The 22500-nt window shown below is 46.0% G+C and overlaps 2 protein-coding genes across 4 annotated transcripts in view; one reads left to right on the top strand and one right to left on the bottom strand.

Moving 5' to 3' along the window:
* The window catches only part of zdhhc20a (zDHHC palmitoyltransferase 20a), a 44313-nt gene extending 32087 nt beyond the window's left edge, over nt 1-12226 (top strand). The window contains exons 7-13 of the mRNA XM_076274215.1: nt 933-1053; nt 6978-7110; nt 7548-7674; nt 7940-8023; nt 8715-8782; nt 9041-9088; nt 12152-12226. Coding sequence (XP_076130330.1) covers nt 933-1053; nt 6978-7110; nt 7548-7674; nt 7940-8023; nt 8715-8782; nt 9041-9084 — 577 coding nt within the window. The 3' untranslated portion in view covers nt 9085-9088; nt 12152-12226. The remainder of the gene's footprint in view (nt 1-932; nt 1054-6977; nt 7111-7547; nt 7675-7939; nt 8024-8714; nt 8783-9040; nt 9089-12151) is intronic.
* A 5789-nt stretch (nt 12227-18015) lies between these two features.
* The window catches only part of smg6 (SMG6 nonsense mediated mRNA decay factor), a 42877-nt gene continuing 38392 nt past the window's right edge, over nt 18016-22500 (bottom strand). For all 3 annotated transcript variants that reach the window (XM_076275159.1, XM_076275160.1, XM_076275161.1), the window contains 3 exons: nt 22196-22410; nt 20838-20919; nt 18016-20107 (listed from right to left, as the gene is read on the bottom strand). In XM_076275159.1, the coding sequence (XP_076131274.1) occupies nt 19977-20107; nt 20838-20919; nt 22196-22410 (428 nt within the window). In that variant the 3' untranslated portion in view covers nt 18016-19976. The remainder of the gene's footprint in view (nt 20108-20837; nt 20920-22195; nt 22411-22500) is intronic.

Below are 22500 nucleotides of genomic sequence, written 5' to 3'. Positions count from 1 at the left end.
CACACACACACACACACACACACACACAGCACCACTAGCCATCACATGTCCATCTCTGAGAGCTGAGCTTTAGAGTAGCTCTTCTGGGGATACGGTCTGTGGTGTGTGGCTGTGGCTTTCTGCATGTGTGTGGGTGTGTGGGTGTGTGTGTGTGTCTGTGTGTGTGGGTGTAGCAGAGGTCATCTGCCCCCCCCCCCCCCCCCTCCATCACTCTGCATTGTGGTTAGTGGAGGATGGAGGCCACACCCCACTATTGTGATGTTTGTTGCTGGGATATAAGATAAAACAAACAAACATCAGACAGGGAGCCTATCGGGTCACAGCTCCTCTGCGAGCCAATCGGGTCACAGCTCCTCTACCCCAGGACAGTGGCAAAAGAGAGCGAGTTATTATCGTGTCCAAGTGATCCACATGCAACGCACTGTCTTTTAGTAATGCTTTTATAAGACAACTCTACCCTCTGCCTCAGGACCAGAGGATGGGGGGGGGGGGGGTCAGCAGGGCAATAGAGGCAGAGGAGGGGGGGGGATCAGCAGGGCAATAGAGGCAGAGGAGGGGGGGGGGGATCAGCAGGGCAATAGAGGCAGAGGGGGGGGGGGGTCAGCAGGGCAATAGAGGCAGAGGAGGGGGGGGGATCAGCGTGGACCAAGTCACACCCCCCTGCTACCTGCTGTACCCCAGAGGCCTCTGGGGAAGTGCAAACTGCACACAACACGCGGGGAAGATGGGGACATTCAGGGAAGCATCATTAGCTCTGCTATATAGGCTCATGTGTGTGTGTGTGTGTGTGTGTGAGATCTCCAGGGTGAATAACTGCGTGGGCTTCTCTCTCCGTGTGTGTGTGTGTGTGTGTTCTCCAGGGTGAATAACTGTGTGGGCTTCTCTCTCTCTCTGTGTGCGTGTGTGTGTGTGTGTGTGTGTGTGTTCTATAGGGTGAATAACTGCGTGGGCTTCTCCAACTACAAGTTCTTTGTGCTGTTCCTGGGTTACTCCATGATCTACTGTCTGTTCATCGCCGGGACCGTGCTGCAGTACTTTATCAAGTTCTGGACAGTAAGTACACACACACACACGTGCGCGCATCACATTCACACTCTCAAACATTTCCCAACTCTGAACTCACACTATACTGACTTTGCACTCATTCACTCCTCAGCACTCATGACCCCCCCCCGCACACACACACACACACACCTACAAGACTTTTAGCACTTTTACATCCCTCTCCCTATGCTACAGACCTTTTATTTACATATCTGACTTTCTCCAACTTTTGCACATCTCCATAGAACTTTTTATTTATTATTTTTGATTTCTCCTCCATCTATCTACCCATGTCCTTGATTGCCTAGTCTTTCTGCCCCCCCACCCCCATCACACACACAAAAAACACACACACTTAGGCCCTGTCCACACGTACGAAACCGATCTTTTTTTCCTCCGTCTTCCCTGAAACCGCATCAAGAATATTTGCGTCCAAACGGATCCATCTCAACACGACTCAACACGTTACTTCATACCCCAGGCCTATAGGTGGCACTGTTTCTTTACAGAAATTGACCAAAACTTGCGCTTTATGCGCTTTACAAACAGACAGAATAGGCTACGACCAAATGGCTAGTGCAAGGAAACCAGAATTGTTTGTGTGGACTGATGGTGAACTGTCAACTGTAGTCAACTGTAAAACTAATAAACTTTATTTTACGGTTTGTGAAGGGTGCAGTCCCGTCCATTATTTGGCTAATGCAGGTAGGCCTACTAATCACCTTTACTTTCTTTGGTTGTAGGATAGTCCGTGATTCACATTAGTTTTGGCTATCACCGCAATTAGGCTACTAAACGCAAGGCTTACCCAAGTTCTAGGCTATTCTGTCGCCACATTTATACTATTGCTATAAAACCTTCGTTAACAGTCAATACTTTTGCCTGCATCAAATCGCGCATTCGCGTGTGCTACCATCGGCTTAACGTGAGTTCTAAGCGTCTTTGTATGCTTATATCTGATTTCACTCGGCTGTGAATGCATGTATATATGTTGTAAGACATGTAAAATAAATGAATGACACTGGCACTACGCACAAATTAATGTAGCCTAAACTTACACCGCACTTTCCTAATAACTTAAGTCCACACGGAGACGCTTTTTAGGTTAAAGGAGAAGTTTGGTGTGAAATTGACCTTAGCTGTACTGAAAGATGTTGCCGAGTACTTACATGTGTCCAATAGGCACCTTCGCTCACCCCCTAGCATTCCGAATTACGCCGTTTTTAGCCAAGTAGCTGTGGGGGGCATAGCGTAGCCTATGCAGCTAAATCGCTATTTTTACACAATTAAAAAGGTTCCAAGACCCTCAGAAGTCTACCAATGCAGTGTGGAGTTACTTGGAACCTTTTTAATGGTGTAAAAATAGCGATTTAGTTGCATAGGCTACGCTATGCCCCCACAGCTACTCGGCTAAAAACGGCGTAATTTGGAATGCTAGGGGGTGAGCGAAGGTGCCTATTGGACACATGTGAGTACTCGGCAACATCTTTCAGTACAGCTAAGGTCAATTTCACACCGAACTTCTCCTTTAAACGCAGAGGTTTTGCTTCGTCTTGGCCGAGCGTCCAAACGAATCCTGTAAACGCACTGCCCGTAAGATAAATATCATAACTGGTGCTGCGCAGCGCCGATAGCTTATGACTTGGTGGACTGAACACTGTTTTTCCCGGTGTTTTTTTTATGCATTCTAGCTACTGTCAGTGACGCGAGAGAACTTAAGTTATTAGGAAAGTGCGGTGTAAGTTTAGGCTACATTAATTTGTGCGTAGTGCCAGTGTCATTAATTTATTTTACATGTCTTACAACATATATACATGCATTCACAGTCGAGTGAAATCAGATAAGCATACAAAGACGCTTAGAACTCACGTTAAGCCGATGGTAGCACACTGAATGCGAATGCGCGATTTGATGCAGGCAAAAGTATTGACTGTTACTAACGAAGATTTTATAGCAATAGTATAAATGTGGCGACAGAATAGCCTAGAACTTGGGTAAGCCTTGCGTTTAGTAGCCTAATTGCGGTGATAGCCAAAACTAATGTGAATCACGGACTATCCTACAACCAAAGAAAGTAAAGGTGATTAGTAGGCCTACCTGCATTAGCCAAATAAAGGACGGGACTGCACCCTTCACAAACCGTAAAATAAAGTTTATTAGTTTTACAGTTGACTACAGTTGACAGTTCACCATCAGTCCACACAAACAATTCTGGTTTCCTTGCACTAGCCATTTGGTCGTAGCCTATTCTGTCTGTTTGTAAAGCGCAAATTTTGGTCAATTTCTGTAAAGAAACAGTGCCACCTATAGGCCTGGGGTATGAAGTAACGTGTTGAGTCGTGTTGAGATGGATCCGTTTGGACGCAAATATTCTTGATGCGGTTTCAGGGAAGACGGAGGGAAAAAAGATCGGTTTCGTACGTGTGGACTAGCCCTTACATCATCACGGTCATCACCTCACATACATACAGCACACTGCTTGCTACAGTAAGCCTCCTCTACATACTTGCTGCACACTGCCCACCCCCCTCCCTACATACACAGCACATTGTCTTCAGGATCTTCTCCAACACACATCCTCTACATACTTACAGCACACTGCCCCCACCTACCCACACACACACTACACACACACACACACAGTCACTGCTCCACTCCCCTCCCGCCCACACACACATCTTCACTGTCATCACTCACATACATCATACATACAGTACTCTGCTTGCTACTACTACTACTACTTGCAGTACACTGCCCCCCCCCCCCCCCCCCCCAATACACAGCACATTGTCTCATGAGGAAGCTTCTCCAACACACATATTGCACACTGCCCTCTCCTCACATACACAGCACACTATCCCATCTCCCCTGTCATCCCCCCAACACACACACCAAGACCCTTGGCAGTTGGGTTAGCCCCTTGAGCCGTGGATCTGCCCAAGGTTTCTTCCTTGGTAAGGGAGTTTTTCCTTGCCCCTGTTGCTCTTGGGTGCTCCTTGTTGGTGCCCCCCCCCAATCCTCCCCCACCTTTCTTATGCAGCCCTTGCCACTTAATCTACTAAACCCCTCTTCTACTACATAAATGCACAAACAGGCTGACACCAGACATAATTTCACTGCATTTCTTACATCCAGTAACTATATGCATGTGACAATAAACTTCCTTGTATCCTTGTACATGCATACATACACACACACACACACACACGCGTACACATACATACATACATACATACATACATACACACATACACACATACACACATACACACACACACACACACACACGCACGTACACTCTCGATCTGTCTTACTCTTTCCCACTGTCAGTCTTTCACCTGCTAGTGTGTGTGTGTGAGTGTCTGAGTGTCTGAGTGTGTGAGTGTGTGAGTGTGAGTGTGCCTGACCGCATGTAACCGCATTTTTGTGAGTGTGTTTGCTCTCATGTCAAGCAGAGGTATTGGTCCAATGTTTAACCGAGTCTCTCTCTCACTCTCACTCTCTCCTTCTCTCTCTCTCTCTCTCTCTCTCTCTCTCTCTCTGTTTTTTGACTGGAGTGCTTTCTGACCCGGAATATTCCTCATCTGCAGGCCAAGGTGTCCAGACAGAGTGGTGATGTCATAGCTTAGCAATCTCCAAACTCTCATCTGAGAAAATATATAATCAAATTCCTTAATCTTTTCAATCATCTGTAATCTAAAAATGAAATATTATTTGTCACAAACAACTATATAAAGTACAATATGTAGTGGAATGCTTAGTCACCTGATGCCAATGACTGTGCAATGCAAAGCAATAGATAAACAAACAAGTAGATGAAAGATACAAGATAAATCAATAGTCATTAGGGGTGTAAAGCTAGTTCTCCTGGTTGGGTTTGGACAGGGCAGGTTGTCACTGTGTGGTGGTTGTAGTTACCCTGAAGTTCTCCTGGTTGAGTTTCGGGGGGCAAGTTCTCACTTTGTGGTGCTTGTAGTTACCCTATAGTTCTCCAGGTTCTCACTGTGTGGTGGTTGTAGGTACCCTGTAGTTATCCTGGTTCTCACTGTGTGGTGGTTGTAGTTACCCTGTAGTTCTCCTGGTTGGGTTTGGGGGGGCAAGTTCTCACTGTGTGGTGCTTGTAGTTACCCTGTAGTTCTCCAGTGTGCAGATAAACAACCTTCAGCTCTTCACTTCTGGATCAGCAGCAGTTTTATGGGCATTTTCTGATTTTGATAACTACTCAGAGAGGAGGAGATAGTCCTGCTGAACTGTGAAAGGACACGGCTGAAAGAGCACACTTGTCTGATGTGCTGGGCATCGTGATGCTGTCCCATGAGGAGTGTTGGCATGTGAATGGGAGTGGACGTGGGCCAGTGTGTGTGGACCATCTAACTCCTGCTAATGGGATTAGGAAGTCCTTGTTGTTGTTGTTGTTGTTGTGTTGGTCTCCGCGGTAACGGTTTAAAGCGCAGGGTGAATGGAGTTGTCTGTGGCAGTGAGACTAACTGAAGTGAAGAGTTTGAGCTGTTTGTTCGTTAGTACTTCCCTGCACACTTTGGAAACCTATGGAATATTCCTCTGTGTGTGTGTGTGTGTGTGGCCGTGTGTGTAGGATATTTCTGTGAGTGTATGTGCAGTAAATGTGTTTGTTAATCATACTTTAGGATAATCATGGTCTAGTTCAGAGTATGTATGCCTCTGTGTTTGCGTGTGCATGCGCGAGTTTGTGTGTGCGCGTGTGCGTGCGTGTGCGTGTGCGCGTGTGTGTGTGTGTGTGTGTGTGTGTGTGTGTGTGTGTGTGTATGCGTATGCGTGCGTGTGCGCGTGTGCGTATGTGTGTGTGTGTGTGTATGTGTGTGTGTGTGTGTGTGCGCGCGTGTGTGTGTGTGTGTGTGTATGCGTGTGCGCGCGTGTGTGTGTGTGTATGCGTGCGTGTGCGCGTGTGCGTATGTGTGTGTGTGTGTGTGCGTGTGTGTGTGTGTGTGTGTGTGCGCGCGTGTGTGTGTGTGTGTATGCGTATGCGTGCGTGTGCGTGTGTGCGTATGTGTGTGTGTGTATGCGTATGCGTGTGTGTGTGTGTGTGTGTGTGTGTGTGTGTGTGTGTGTGTATGCGTATGCGTGTGCGTATGTGTGTGTGTGTGTGTGTGTGTGTGTATGCGTATGCGCGTGTGTGTGTGTGTGTGTGTGTGTGTGTGTATGCATGCTTTCGCCGCTCTGTGTGTAACATTACTCCTCCACTGTTGCTTTAACACGTCTTTGTCTCTAACACTGTCTTAAGCTTTGCCGACGGAGAGCTGCAGAAAACTGTCCTCAGGTAAACCCCCCCCAGCTAGTGTGTGTGTGTGTGTGTGCGTGTGTGTGTTATGTCTGCATCTCTGTTTGTATGTGTGTGTGTGTGTCTGCATGCTTCTTGAGAATTTAGACAGCAGTCAGCTGCTGTAGCGCCAGCATTCTAGAGTCCACTGTTTCTCACATCCAGCCATCACTGACCACTGGCCTGATGGGAAATGTAGTTCTATAAGGGTGACCACTGGCCTGATGGGAAATGTAGTTGTATAAGGGTGACCACTGGCCTGATGGGAAATGTAGTTGTATAAGGGTGACCACTGGCCTGATGGGAAATGTAGTTGTATAAGGCTCAGTGCTGGGTGGCACTACCAGCTGGTGCAGGTGGCAGAGGGGAGTGAGCGTTAGTGTGGGCACAGCAGCAGAGACCAGTGGGCGTGGACGTGACATGCTGTGTGTGGTGTGTGTGTGACATGCTGTGTGTGGTGTGTGTGTGTGACATGCTGTGTGTGGTGTGTGTGTGACATGCTGTGTGTGGTGTGTGTGTGACATGGTGTGTGTGTGTTTTCTCATCTCTCCCCCTGCCTCCTCTCACTCTGTCTTCACCCCCTCCTCCCTCCTTCTCTCCCCCCCCCCCCCTCTCTCTCTCTCTCTCGTTCTCTCAGAATCAGCTCCCTGACACTCATGCCAAGTTCCACGTGCTGTTCCTGTTCTTCGTGGCCACCATGTTCTTCATCAGCATCTTGTCTCTCTTCACATACCACCTCTGGCTGGTGGCAAAGAACCGCACCACCATAGGTACGCACGCACGCACGCACGCACACACACACACACACACACACACACACACACACACATGCACTCACTCACACACACACTCGCACACACACACACACACACACAAACACACACACTCACACAAACGCACTCACACATGCACTCATACACGCACACACGTGTGCACACACACACACACTCTCACAAGCACGCACACACACTCGCATGTCTATCTGTTGCATACTGGAGGTGTAAATGAATTTCAATCAAGGATAAAGAATCTCTGAGATTTGCTCCGGTGGATGTAAATGTTAATTCTCTACCTCTCCCTGTCTCTCTCTCCCTCCCTTTCTCTTCCTCCCCCTCTCCCTCTCTTTCCCCCTGCCTGTCCCTCCCTCTCTCTCTCCCTCCCTCTCTCTCCCTCTCTCCATCTCTCCCTCTCTCTCCCTCCTCCTCAGAAGCGTTCAGGGCCCCCATGTTCAGGAACGGTGCTGATAAGAGTGGCTTCACTCTGGGCTTCAGGAAGAACGTGGCCGAGGTGTTTGGGGACCAGAAGAGATATTGGCTCCTCCCCATCTACACCAGGTGAGGGAGGAGCTTCTACTCCACTGTGTCAAATCAATTGCATGAACTGTATGTTTTTGATATGTTTAGTACAAAGAAGCAAACGCAAATGATATAGAATACAGAATATGCAGAACAGAATAGTTTATGTTTTTCTGATGTATTAATGAAGCCAACAGTTCAGTTATTACAATATTGCCAACACAATGTTGTTCCAGTATATCAAGCATAAATGTTGAGTAGAATAATGTTGTTTATGTCTGTCCCTCCTCGGTTCTTGGTCCAGTTTGGGTGATGGCCACACGTTCCCCACCCGCCTGGTCAACATAGACCCAGAACAGCTGATTGGGGACCAGCCCAACTCCAAATGGTAACACCAGCCTCAAACACTCTAGAACACTATACTGCAACAATGTAGAACTGGAACACTCTAGAACACTAAATACTGTACTGTAGCAATGTAGAACTGGAACACTCTAGAACACTATATACTGTAGCAATGTAGAACTGGAACACTCTAGAACACTATATAATGTAACAATGTAGAACTGGAACACAAATTACATTCCACAGAGAACATCAAGCATTCAGAATTACACACAGAGGAGGATATTAGTCAAGTCCTACATTCTGTCAATAAGTAAGGGATAATGTATAGAACGCCGGTCATTACTGGGAAAATAAGTCCCGACAGGGCGAACCGGTCTTGTTCCGCCCTGAAGGGACGGACTTTGCTAAGAAATGCTTACAAATGCAATGCATATATGTTCATCCTCCCCCAGTATGTCCATGCAGTAAATGCATATTGTTTCAAGCATGGAAGGAACATGACTTCATATGCATCCATATGCATCACCTACACACTAGCTTGTCCAGTGTGTTCGTGTGCAAGGACGTGTGTGTGTTCGTGTGTGTGTGAGCTGACCCTCTGACCTCTGTGTGTTCCGCGAGGACGTGTGTGTCGTGTGTGTGCGCGTGCGCGTGTGCGTGTGTGTGTGTGTGCGCATGTGTGTGTGTGTGCATGTGAACTAACCCTCTGACCTCTGTGTGTTCCGCTGCAGTGCTTTAGATGGAGAGAGCGTGACAAACTCACACAACCATCTACTGGACGAGGGCCACAGGACTGAGGGTAAGGAACACACAGGAGGGACACACAAACAGGACACACACACAGGAGGGACACACACAGGACACACACACACAAACAGGACACACACACAGGAGGGACACACAAACAGGACACACACACAGGAGGGACACACACACAGGAGGGACACACAAACAGGACACACACACACAAACAGGACACACACACAGGAGGGACACACACAGGACACACACACAGGACGAACCTCAAAGATGAGCTAATTTTATGTTGTTCTTGCAGATGGGGGACCCACAGTAACTGTCACAGTGGAGAATGAGTCCTAGTCAGGTGAGGTGTGTGTTTGTGTGTGTGTGTGTGTTTGTGTTTGTGTGTGTGTGTGTGTGTGTGTCTGTGTGTGTCCTATTGAGAGGAGTTGTGTGATATAATTTACAACCCCAAATCAGAAAAATTAGTTGCAAAAAGGACACAGACAACATCAAATGTCCTTTTATACCAGCAACATGCTTCAAAAAAGTTGGGACGGAGGTAACAAATTGCTGGAAAAGTTGTGTAATGATAGAGAAAACAAAAGGAGGAGTGTTTCACAACTAATTAGGGTAACTGGCAACACGATTGGGTATGAAAAAGAGCATCCCAGAGAGGCAGGGTTTCTTACAAGTAAAGATGTAGGGATATTTATCACTCTGTGTAAACCTGTGTGCACAAATGATGAAACAATGTAATTTTAATGTTTCTTAAAGGTTGTATCAGCGATGGCGGGGTAACGTCACTTCTGTTGATGTTCAAACAAAACAGAGAGCTAGCTCGCTACTCCCTTCCCATCCTTCTCGTGCAATTGAAACTCTCCTGAACGCGCATCTCGTCGGTTATTGGTTTGAACACTTTATTTTGCCTTTGAGTGGTTGGCAACACTTGGTGATAGCATTTGTTTTTGTGTGCAGATCTCAGTCCAGGCTGCCTTGACAGCCTGCTTATGGGGCGGGCAGCTAGCGGATCGTTAGGAAAGATTAGATGAATGTCATCATTTATGTTTGGGCCTTTTTTGGGCCTGCAATCGCTGATACAACCTTTTTTTGGGGGGGGGGGGCTTTTTATGCCTTTAATTTGATAGGACAGTGAAGAATGACAGGAAGTGAATGGGAGAGAGAGCAGGGGTGGGATCCGGAAAGGACCACGGGGGCGGGAATCGAACCCGGGTCGCCGGCGTACGGTGCAGGTGCCCCAGCCAGTTGCACCACAGCTTGGGCCACTGATACAACCTTTAAAGGAGAATTCCGGTGTGATATTGACCTAAAGTGTGTTGAAACATGATACCGAGTGTGAACGTATGTCTCATAGCCCATCTCGGCTTGTCCCCTGCACTCTAAAATCTGGCGCTAGTTAGCCGATGCTACCAACAGGTTTTTCAATGGTGGTGCTTCGACATCGGGCTAGCCGAAATAATTCCGTGGAAATGCATGGATTCCAGTTTCTTCCAGTAGCAGCAACTGGAATCCATGCATTTCCACGGAATTATTTTTGGAATCTGATCCCTTATCATACCTGTTCATTCTTACTCGTCGCTCGACTTATCGTGACTAAATTCAAGATGGCTGCAAACGCTAAACTTCGTGAAGATACTGTCTGTATAAATCGTCTTGTAAGTAAACTACCAGTGCTTTTTCAAAGTTCTCAATGTCTCGTTTTAAATGTCAGGGCCCTCGGAAGTCTACCAATGAAGTGTGGAGATACATTGAGCCTCGTAAATGGTGTAAAACAGTGATTTATTTGCATGGCTAGCCCGATGCCGAAGCACCACCATTGAAAAAGCTGTTGGTAGCATCGGCTAACTAGCGCCAGTTTTTGGAGTGCAGGGGACAAGCCGAGATGGGCTATGAGACATACGTTCACACTCGGTATCATGTTTCAACACACTTTAGGTCAATATCACACCGGAATTCTCCTTTAACATGAAATTGTGAAGTATTTGCGGGGTTCATCATCTACATAAAATATAATTCAGAGAATCCAGAGAAATCTTTGCAAACAAGGGATAGAGCTGAAAAACAATATTGAATGGCCGTGGTCTTTTGGACCTCAGATGGCACTGCATCCAAACCAGACCTGTTTCTGTAAAGGAAATCACTGTATGGGCTTAGGAAAACCTCTGATAACCATTGTCTATGTGCACAGTGTACATCACAATGAACTTGAACAAATTCAAAATGATATATATGACATATATTAGAGGTCTGCACTCCTGCGGTAGACCCGCGGGTCCCGACGCAAAAGAGTGCGGCGCGGGACAACTTTTGAAAGCTCTTTGCGGGAGCGGGCGGGATGAGAGAGGTGCGTTTGCGGGTGCGGGACAAACCGATGATTCACTGCACTCCCGCAAATTAAACATGTGCGTAAAATTAAATATGGAAATGATTAAAGTAGTGTTCATAACTATAGTTCAGCTGGATGTTCTGTTAGGCAGCATTAAATAACGGGGTTTAAGCATAACTGATGGATAGCAGGCCTATAGCCTATATTGTCGTTTACGTGGGTTCAATTTGTCAATCGAAAGCATGACAGAGGAAGAGGGCACCAGACTAGGCCTACTTCAGTTGTTAGCCTACATTCAGAACCAAGAAACTGACATCTGGAGTCTTTCTCAGGTGTGTGTGCTCCTTTCGTGAGACAGAAAGAAAAACTGAATAGGCTATCCCTGCATGCGGGCTTTAGCTGGCGGGAGCGGGACATCATGTTACAGATGCGGGCGGGAGCGGGACTAAAAATGACACATTAATGCGGGAGCGGGACAGAATATTGCGGGAGCAGATATGTTAAATATAACATATTATTTTCCATGAAAAAGTCCAAATGTTCATTTTCAACATTCGATGTTGTCTATGTCCTTTTTGCAGCTAAATATGTGTTTGCGAGACTTGTATATGATCACATTGTGTGCGAGACTTGTATATGATCACATTGTGTTTGCGAGACTTGTATATGATCACATTGTGTTTGCGAGACTTGTATATGATCACATTGTGTGAGACTTGTATATGATCACATTGTGTGAGACTTGAATATGATCACATTGTGTGAGACTTGTATATGATCACATTGTGTGAGACTTGTATATGATCACATTGTGTGAGACTTGTATATGATCACATTGTGTGAGACTTGTATATGATCACATTGTGTGAGACTTGTATATGATCACATTGTGTTTGCGAGACTTGTATATGATCACATTGTGTGAGACTTGTATATGATCACATTGTGTGAGACTTGTATATGATCACATTGTGTTTTTATGTGCATTTTAACGTCCCAACTTGTTCCGATGTGGGTTGTAGTTGAGAGCGGCAGGATCCCAGTGGTGCTTGAGTGACATGTTTCTCTGTCTCTCTACAGGAAGGGATGGAGCCATACACTCTGTTTGGTGGTCAAAACCCGGAGAGGAGACGTTTTTACGCACACACGCACACATGCACGCACACACATATTCTCTCTCTCAATGCCTTAAGGTCAGCTACATTTCCATGGAAACCTTCACTTTGAATGACTGTTAAGAAATGTCTCCTCATCGCCATGGATACCCCCCCCCCCCCTTTAATTTTTATCAGCCTTCAGAGCCTCACCATCTGCTCACATTACACTCACACTCTCACTCACACTCACACTCACACACACACACACACACACACATACGCACTCACAAACTAAAGATTTGTCAATATTAGTCTTTGTTACTAACCAAAGACAGACAATTGGAGCATGTGATTAGTTTATTTATTGATAATGGTCTTTATTAATCAACTCTGGGACAGGTTTGAGCTCTCAAGCCAAAACAAGTGTGGTGGATTTGCACAAGCCTGGGTTACTATGGGTTACTATCGCCCACAAACACCTCTGTACTGCCCCCCTGAGCGTCTCTCTCTCTCTCTCTCTCTCTCTCTTTCCCTCCCTTCCTGTACACCTGCTCTGTAGATCAGAAGTGTGCAAACAAGGGCAACATTTTGTGAACATTTTTCAGTTTGTGTTCATCTCACTACGAAGAGCGTAGTCATTTTGAATGTACAAAAAAGAGTTCAAAGAAACTGTGCTCAAATATTTGCTGAATTTGTCTGCACACCTGGCTCTGATGTGGCCCTGATGTGGCCCCAGATGTTTGCAGATCTACATCGGTTGGTTGTAGAATCTGTGGCTGTCTCAGTTTAGCAGCTAAATCGTCATTGATATGCTGCCATGTTGTGGTTTAAGCCCTTAACTGAGCTGCCCAGCAGGGTCATTGGCATCAGCGGCTGGGCTTCTGAGGAGCCCCACGGTGAGTGGAGACCTGCTGTAGTGATACAGACCCGCCGGGTTGAGACCAGGCCATGGCGGCCCAGTTCTGGCCCACAGCCCGCTGCTGTTCCGGTGCCTGAGCTGCGTCTGGAGTACACAGTTATATCCCAGGATGTTCAGCCGTAAAAGCAGGCAGCCCAGTTTATTCACACCATTGGCTTTCCTAGATCATAGCCAAGTCTGGAACAGACAGTTAAGAACACAGTTAATGGGCCTTATCTCATCCAGGTGTAAATAAGTCTGGAACAGACCTCTGTCCTACCTGGTCTCCATCCATCAGAACCAGATCTCCATCTGGTGAGCCCCAGATGTGCTGGATCAGAGGCCTCTGCAGTCAGACCCAGATGTGCTGGATCAGAGGCCTCTGCAGTCAGACCCAGATGTGCTGGATCAGAGGCCTCTGCAGTCAGACCCAGATGTGCTGGATCAGAGGCCTCTGCAGTCAGACCCAGATGTGCTGGATCAGGGGCCTCTGCAGTCAGACCCAGATGTGCTGCTGTGTTCTGCTTCTGGCCATCACGCTCAGAGTGGTGAGAAGCTCATGAGCCTCTAGAGATGGAGATGTCTCATGGTGTTTAAGCTCATGAGCCTCTAGAGATGGAGACGTCTCATGGTGTTTACTCGCACTTTAGCTGTACATTAACTCGCCCTCAACATCTGTCTTTCTTTTGTTGCTGATTTCTTTGTTTGTTTGTGTCTGTGGGCAGGCCAGTGCTGTGGGGATATTTTTCTCCCCATGAATCCTCTCTGACCTGTTTGTCATCCAAATGGAAAAGAGTTTATATGGTGTCAGTAGTTCAGCCTTCTGGGGAATAGTTTTGGAGTAGTTCAGTCATCTGGACAGATCTGCTAGTGCCTGCTAGTATACTACCTGCTATTAGCCTGCTAGTATATGCTACCTGCCTGCTAGTATGCTACCTGCTATTAGCCTGCTAGTATATGCTACCTGCTATTAGAGGTGGGCATACTGCATACTAACCGCTTGAGATATTGGAATATATCATAGTGACTATGAACCATTTTTTCTGCTGTGAAGCGTTCCCCAAGTGTTTGATTATGGGTGCTCTGCACACACCTGGTGCCCAATGGGAGGCTAATGCTAACATGTGGTTGTGGAGCTGCCTACTCTGAGCTCTGCAGTGGGAGGCTAATGCTAACATGTGGCTATGCTAACATGTGGTTGTGGAGCTGCCTACTCTGAGCTCTGCAGTTTAGCCCAAGGGCCTTCTCTGTTCTCCTGGTTCCCATGCTTCTCCACCTGCTGCATCTCAGCTTTTCCCATGATGATGTTTCTACGCCACATCTAGTCCTGTTCTGCATATGATGTTCCTACGCCACATCTAGTCCTGTTCTGCATCTCATGATGATGTTCCTATGCCACATCTAGTCCTGTTCTGCATCTCTGGGTTTTTGTTGGTCTGCAGGTTGTATGCTGTAGTGACTCATTAACATTTCGCAGCTCATCCTTGATACTTCCTCCCCCTTCTCTTCAGGTTCCTGCCGCCTGCTCAGTGCCTTTCCTTCAGAAGTGCTTGTGTTTGGTCCGGTGTTGTCCATCACATTGCACAGTTGTCCTTGTTGTTGTTGTTGCCCAGTGTGGTTTGGAGCGGTTGCTTTGTTTGTTTGTTCTTGTTGCCCTTGGTTACGTGTTTGTGTAGAGTGCACACAGGAACTCTATGGAGCTGAGAGGGGATGTTTTGTGTTTACTCCAGAGAAACACTTCTCTCTTTCCCCACAGGGTGTCCTCACTGCAACAGATGTGGGTGTGTAGTATGACTAAAGTAGTTATTTGTGAAAGTCCAGTGGTGATGGTAGTTGAAATTCTTCAGCATGCCGTGGTAGGACGTTTGTTGTAGCACTTTTGTTGAGGTAACCCCTGTGGAATCGTGGGTCCTGCCATTGCCCACTACAAACTTAGCATGTCCCCAGATTTGTACTAAAACCACATCCGACCCACGGGGCAAAGCTTAGGTAAATACACACACACACACACACACACGGCTCAGTGCTTTAAATGCCATATGGTGTGTTCAAACACTTGAGTGTTTGTGAATTGAGTATTCTTTTTTTATGTTTTAAGTTGTATTTAAATGTAACTTGTTATTTATATATACAGACCTTTTGTATTAACATGTTTTGTTTTAATCTGAAAAGGGAGCTGATGCTTGGATGTAGACTGAAAGCATTGTTTACATTTTAATCTGGGATTGTCTTTTCTTTTGATACTGAGGGTACGTTTTGTTTTGTACAAAGTTAACTGGATTACCAAGTATTAATCCAACTGCATTCCAATTCATCGTGTGGCTTTTCTATACGGACTCCAGTGCTGTCGTCTGAAACGTTACAGAACACGCAGCGGACTGCCACGTAAAGTATCTTTTTTTAAAGTGCAGCAGAATTCAGTTATATTCTCTTCACTAATGGCTTTTATTAAGGAGTTATATCATATCATATTCCAGCTGGAAACTGCTCCTGAGTTATAGCATCTAATCTAGTAATAACTGTAGGCAGCGTGATTTGGTGATAACTGCTGAATGGCTGTAAAAATCACTTTAAGTTTACCCAGCCCTTTGTGATTTATGTAGGTTTGGCTGGTTAAGGGACTGTTTGCTAAACCTGAAAAAAGTGAAAACTTGCCGCATCCAATGCCAAAGTGGTCATCAGCACCCAAAGTTCTCCAGTCTCTAACTGGCATTAGCCTGTAGCATAACAGTCTCTCACTAGCGTTAGCCTGTAGCATAACAGCCGCTGTCTGTATCTGTGCAGCTTGACCACACTCTGCCAGGAGTGACGTTGCCATGCCAACTGATACGAAGATTCTACTTCCACCAGCAGACCACACTGTTCTAGTGCTCATTATAATCACCTAGAATTGTAGACCAGACAAACGGGGTACGTCATACAAAGCAAGATCTGAGTTGGGTGTGTCAGGTCACCGTGATGAGTAACGCTTGAGAAGCTGATCAGGAGCCCTGATCTCAACAAGAACTTAGTAACCTTGTTTAGCATGGCATCCCCCTGCTCCAGTGCTCTGAAATGGAGCTTCTATACAGGGCTAAAGAGTTGAGTAGGTCTAGCAGTGGTGGAGCGGGATAGGCTACATCTGTGGACGCTCTGGTCAGAAATACACCAGACAGCAGGGTAGGCAGATCCACTTCCATTCTCGATACGATGAGGAGCACACACACATAATTAGAATGTTGCCAACTGAAGGTTCCATTTGATGATGTAATAATGAACTCAAATGGAAATGCCACATCTGTGCTGTGAAGTCTGGATGATTTGGGGAAAACATGTTGACTGGAGAGTGTTCAGGTGGTTACTCTCTGGGTGATCAACATCCCAGCTTTCCCATTGGATGGCTGCTGCAGCAGATGTAGTGACTGGGTGTAGATCCCATGAATGACCACATGGACAGGTAGATGCTAGATATGAAAGACAAAGGATTTATGCCAAAAAAATAATCAGCAAGAAGGATCTCATTACGCATTAATAACGTACCATTTTGTGTAACTGGAATACCAAGCAGCTGTTGGTATCATGGACTATTTTACTGTACATTTGATTTCTATGGCTACAAATGATTATTTAATACTACTCGTATGTTCTGCATGTAAGGTATTTGCTCTCTTGTGTTTTCTTACTTGCGGGCCAGTTTTAGTTTAAATATATTTCTACACATGTTCTGATATCTAAAGTGTTTGCACAGGTTTTTCATGTCTAATAGAGTTCATGTTTGTATTTTGTAGATTAGACACATCCATGGGATGTAAAATGCACTAATAAATGACGAGCTGTTTTCAGTCTGGTGTGTTCATCAGTCGTCTATGGCACAGTTCTAATATAGTCACACCTGGTTGTGGCAGTGGAATTGGGCCTTTGTAGTTTCACCACTGATTTGCAACTATTACTTGATAAATATGGCAGTTTGACATTATTGATCTATTTGTCACCACTATAGCAGAAGAGAATGCAAGGGCCATCTCCACTCCTAGGACTGACCTGACGTACAGTAACTTTCTGTGTATTAGCCACATTGTCTATAAACCGCAGGACAGTGTTATATGCAAATTAAAGAAAATCAAAAGCATGTATTAACCATAATACATACAGTGCAGGGGTCTTGCTTCGCCCTGATAGTACTTTTTTTATTTTTGCAATAATGATCGGCGTTCTATACATTATCCCGCTTATTACACAGCTACTTGCCAAAACAAAACTAAGCGATAGGTCTCTTTACATTTATTTGTTAGTTTCGTTGTGCCTCTTGCTGAGAAACAGTTCGCAACACACGCTGAACTTGAATCAAACATTCTTTAGAACACAGATGATCAACCGTCTGCTTTCACTTTTGAATGAAGTTCCATTGCAAGAAGCAATATGGCCGTTGTCTACACATATCCCACCCCTTCCTCGGCAAAACGTCGACATGTGAAGACATCGTGCCAATCATGTGTTGTGATCTCGCCGCTGGAGCAAGATTGGTGTCGTGAAGCCTTGCGCACGCGCAGTTCGACCCAAAGACTGTGCCCGATGAGTGCCCATAGAACGTTGGTATATGGCTGCCAAGTGGAGGGGCTTGCCTAAAAGGACTTTGGCTTCAGTCTCTCCACAGAGACGGGGCATCCGGCCAGCTGCTGGCACAAAGAGACTGCGTTGGTGGAGCTATTAGAATTCACAGTGCTACGCAATGATCTACATGGTTCATCCCCACTAGCCACTTCCCAACTGTAATTGGCTAATAGATTGAGTCTCCAACTTTGGTGTGTGTGGTGAAGGTTCTGCCACAAAATGGCTGCTGTGCTACAGGTTGGTGGTAGATAGGACTATAAATGTAATGTGAACACGTCACACACTTGTGTTGCTATAACAAGTCACACATTGTTGTGCCTAAACCAGTGGTGACAGCAGCAAGATGTGTGGTACAAATATATGCGTATATTTCAGGTTTATTATTTTCAATCACTTTGTTTATAAGAAAGCCATCTTTTCAATCACTTTTTTTTTTATCCATTGTTCTCAACAAAATCCAGATTCCTCTTCAGACAGATTTTATATTTAAACAAACCAAGTCCAATGCCATTTAACCAAGCATAGCACTACAGAGACATCAATCATACATACATACATACATATATATATATATATATATATATTGATTATTGATAGATTCCGTAGCAAGACATTAAATCAGCTGAGTTTTGGACTGATAGGTACTGCGTTTGACAACTTCATGGTCAATTTCAGGTGGTATGTACACGTTCCCAAAGGAATTCTACTCAGAAGCCAACTGCACATAATAGAATCATATCAAGACTGTTGACTTGTGTTGTAAACTATGTGAGCCATTTTTAAATGACAAATGCATACATATACATACACACACACACAGGGCACCACACAATATCTAGAGATTAGAGATTAGACTTGTTCACCAACTTGTGAAGTTAACAAAGACTGGTGAGAACAGTTCATGTGACCAGTTAAGGTGTATTAGGTCTGAAGATGACTGTAAATGAAGATCTTGACCTCCCTTAAACCTGCAAATTAGACAAAAGGCCTTTACAAAAATGGACCCGTCAAAGAAAAACACCACAAATGAAAGAAGAAAAGAAGAATATTTGTGCCACAAATCAACCACAAAGCTCAAAACACCACTTCTAACATAAACAACAAAAACAATTACTCTACATGCTGCAAATGAAGAAGGAAAAGAACACAACTGCTCAAACAGCAGAACCTCAGTGGAACCAGAACAAGAACACAACTGCTCAAACAGCGGAACCTCAGTGGAACCAGAACAAGAACACAACTGCTCAAACAGCGGAACCTCAGTGGAACCAGAACTGCTGCTCAAACAGCGGAACCAGAACAAGTGGGCAACAGCAAACGTGCCCCAAAACAACAAACAAACAAACAAACAAAAGGTCATGTTTACTCCGTCAGTTAGGCACATCTAACCACAGAAGAGTTCAACCAGATACCCCTGAACACAAGATACCATATACCCCTTAAAACAAGGTGCAGTTTGAACGCAACTACATGTGAACAGAAGCCAGAGCTGTGTTGGCCCTGGGGTGGGTGGGGTGGGGTGGGGTCGGTGGGTGCTGGCCAAGGCGTCCACCCCCCAGTGCCGTGTCCCTGGCCATAGCCCAAACATGGCGTGGGGGGGCCTTTGTGAGGGTTGCCCCCCCCAGCCCCTTCCTCAAGGGTCCATAGGAAGCCCCAGGCTGTGGTCTGAGCCGCCGCGCAGAGCTGCTCTCAGAGCTCCCCCTAGTGGAGTCCTCTGGTACAGACGCGCACACCTGCATAAACTAGCCTATGTAAGCAGAGGTCTAAACACACACACACGACAGATCCTATCAATCACATGTTCATAGAACACGAACACACACACACACACACACACACACACACACACACACACACACACTCTCTGAAACAGCTAAAGAGTTCTTCTTGCAGGTGGCTGGTGGCCTAGAGCCCACTACACAGCCTCATCAGCAACCTCCCCTCAACTCCTCTGGCAAGCAAGCATCACTCCCTCCCTCTCTCTCTCTCTCTCCCCCTCTCCCTCTCTCATTCCTCTCTCTCTCTCATTCCTCTCTCCCTCCATTCATTCATTCCTCTGGCAACACACAGGTGGGAAAGAGAAGAGCTCCTAACTTTTCCTCCTTTAATAAATTCATCTGCCTTTCAAAGCTTCTTTTTTCCCTGTGAAGTTCAGTCTCCCAAATGCATTCTCCCTCTTCTTCTCTTCCCATCTCTCTCTCTCTCCCTCCTTCTCGCTGCTCTGTGAGGTTGTTCATTCGTCGCTCTCTCTCCACGTGGTGGTGTGGATGTCGAGTCGAGTCGAGTGTGGTCTCCCGGTGCACGTCGAGACGCGTCGCCTTCAGCCCACTTTCGCCCAGCGCAGGAACGCGGGGATGTCGCGCACCGGCACGTTCCGAGTCAGCGCCTTCACACGCAAGTTCCTGTCGTCCGTCAGAAGAACCACCTCCCTACGCAGCCGCACCTTCCCATCTGAGAGAGAGAGAAAGAGAGATAAAAAGAGAGAGAGAGAGAGACAAAGAGAGAGAGAAAGAGAGAGAGAGAGAAAGAAAGACAGAGAGAGAGAAAGTTGTTGAAAATAAGTAATAACTATTATTGTCGGAATATACAGCAACTTTAGTTGCTGGTACGTAAGTCTGTGAGGTGATAATGTGAGTGTGTGAGGAGATAATGGGCATGTGAGTGTGTGAGGTGATAATGTGAGTGTGTGAGGTGATAATGTGAGTGTGTGAGGTGATAATGGGCATGTGAGTGTGTGAGGTGATAATGTGAGTGTGTGAGGTGATAATGTGAGTGTGTGAGGTGATAATGTGCATGTGAGTGTGTGAGGTGATAATGGGCATGTGAGTGTGTGAGGTGATAATGGGCATGTGAGTGTGTGAGGTGATAATGTGAGTGTGTGAGGTGATAATGTGAGTGTGTGAGGTGATAATGGGCATGTGAGTGTGTGAGGTGATAATGTGAGTGTGTGAGGTGATAATGTGAGTGTGTGAGGTGATAATGGGCATGTGAGTGTGTGAGGTGATAATGTGAGTGTGTGAGGTGATAATGGGCATGTGAGTGTGTGAGGTGATAATGTGAGTGTGTGAGGTGATAATGTGAGTGTGTGAGGTGAGGTGATAATGTGAGTGTGTGAGGTGATAATGGGCACAAGAGTGTGTGAGGTGATAATGGCACGTGAGTGTGTGAGGTGATAACTCACCTTGCTGAGAGGGCACAAGGTCCTTGGGCTTGTCCTTACAGTAGTGCAGGCAGCAGCTGAGGATCACGTCGTCATTAGTGCCCTGAACACATGACGGGCACAAACACATCGTTATTATCCAACGCTTACAAGCAAACACACCGTTATTATCCAACGCTTACAAGCAAACACACCGTTATTATCCAACGCTTACAAGCAAACACACCGTTATTATCCAACGCAACATTAGTGCCCTGAACACATGACGGGCACAAACACGCTGTTATAACAACGCTTACAAGCAAACACGCCGTTATTATCCAACGCTTACAAGCAAACATGCCGTTATTATCCAACGCTTACAAGCAAACATGCCGTTATTATCCAACGCTTACAAGCAAACATGCCGTTATTATCCAACGCAACAATAGTGCCCTGAACACATGACAGGCACTACTAACACGCTGTTATTATACAACGCTTACAAGCAAACACGCTGTTATTATCCAACGCTTTGAAGCAAACACGCTGTTATTATCCAACGCTTACAAGCAAACACGCTGTTATCAACCGACGCTTACAAGCAAACACGCTGTTATTATCCAACGATTACAAGCAAACACACTGTTATTAACCTATTTATGTAGCCTCAATGTTGCAGGACATGTCAAAAGACTGTCGGCTGAGAAAACAGATAGCCTTTTCTGTCGCTCTGTCCGAGTGGATATGCCTAGGCTATATGTAGCCTAAATGTAGGTCTACCAATGATATAGCCATTGTTTTTAGGTTAAATATGTATGTTCTGTATGGTGAAGTTATAACAAAGTCCTTTTAGGCAAGTCCCTCCACTCGGCGGCCATATTGCAACGTTTTTTAGGCACTCATCGGGCATCCTATTCGGCAGAAATGCGCGCCCAAACAGCCTCGTCCAGATCTCCATTACCCATGTTCAGTTCAGTTGACTAGTGTTTTTAAGTAAGCCTAAAACGCGCCATTCAGCCGAACAGGATTTTTTTTATAATTTAGATTTTTTTAAGTAAAACGCGCCATTCAGAACTGCGTTGTTGTTTATTATGGCCATGACTACAGGAGGATGACCATGCAGAAGCCTACTGGGAAGTGTCTGTGGCAGTTTGAGGACAAGAAATGGTGCATTAAAGGGTCAAAATAGTAGCAGCCAAAGACAAAGACAAAGTTGATAACAGAACAAATGACGGTGCAAAATAAAAAATAGTTCGCAGCATGCAATCAAAAAAAACAAAACATACTATGCTTGGCATCGCAATTAACATGTAAATGCTGACAGCCCTACATAAAACACGTTCAATCTTGAAAAAGCAGCCACACACACACACACAGACAAACACACAAACACACACCTTCTGTCCGGAGATGTCCTCACTGCGGAGGGCGATGGAGTCGAGCTGGTTCCCACGGCTGGTGAGGGCGCGCAGGCAGGGCTCTCGGGCCTCGAAGCTCTTCTCCAGGAAGCCCACTGCCTCCTTCGCCCGCTCCTGCACGTGCCGCACGTGGGCGCCACCACCATCACGACAGTCCTGCTGGCCCTTCGCCAGCCCGTCCAGCTCGGTGATCACTGGGAGAGGGGGCGGGGCGGAGGGGCAGACAGAGAGGCAGAGAGGATGTGACTTTCAAAGCTTCCTTCTCTTATTACTCAGACAGAAAG

The sequence above is a fragment of the Alosa pseudoharengus genome, unplaced genomic scaffold (assembly GCF_046254945.1).
Source record: "Alosa pseudoharengus isolate Yale_2024_CS ecotype anadromous, Long Island Sound unplaced genomic scaffold, YU_APseudo_1.1 YU_APseudo_1.1_scf_8, whole genome shotgun sequence".
NCBI classification, from domain to species: domain Eukaryota; kingdom Metazoa; phylum Chordata; class Actinopteri; order Clupeiformes; family Clupeidae; genus Alosa; species Alosa pseudoharengus.
This window is presented reverse-complemented; position numbering and strand designations above follow the sequence as displayed.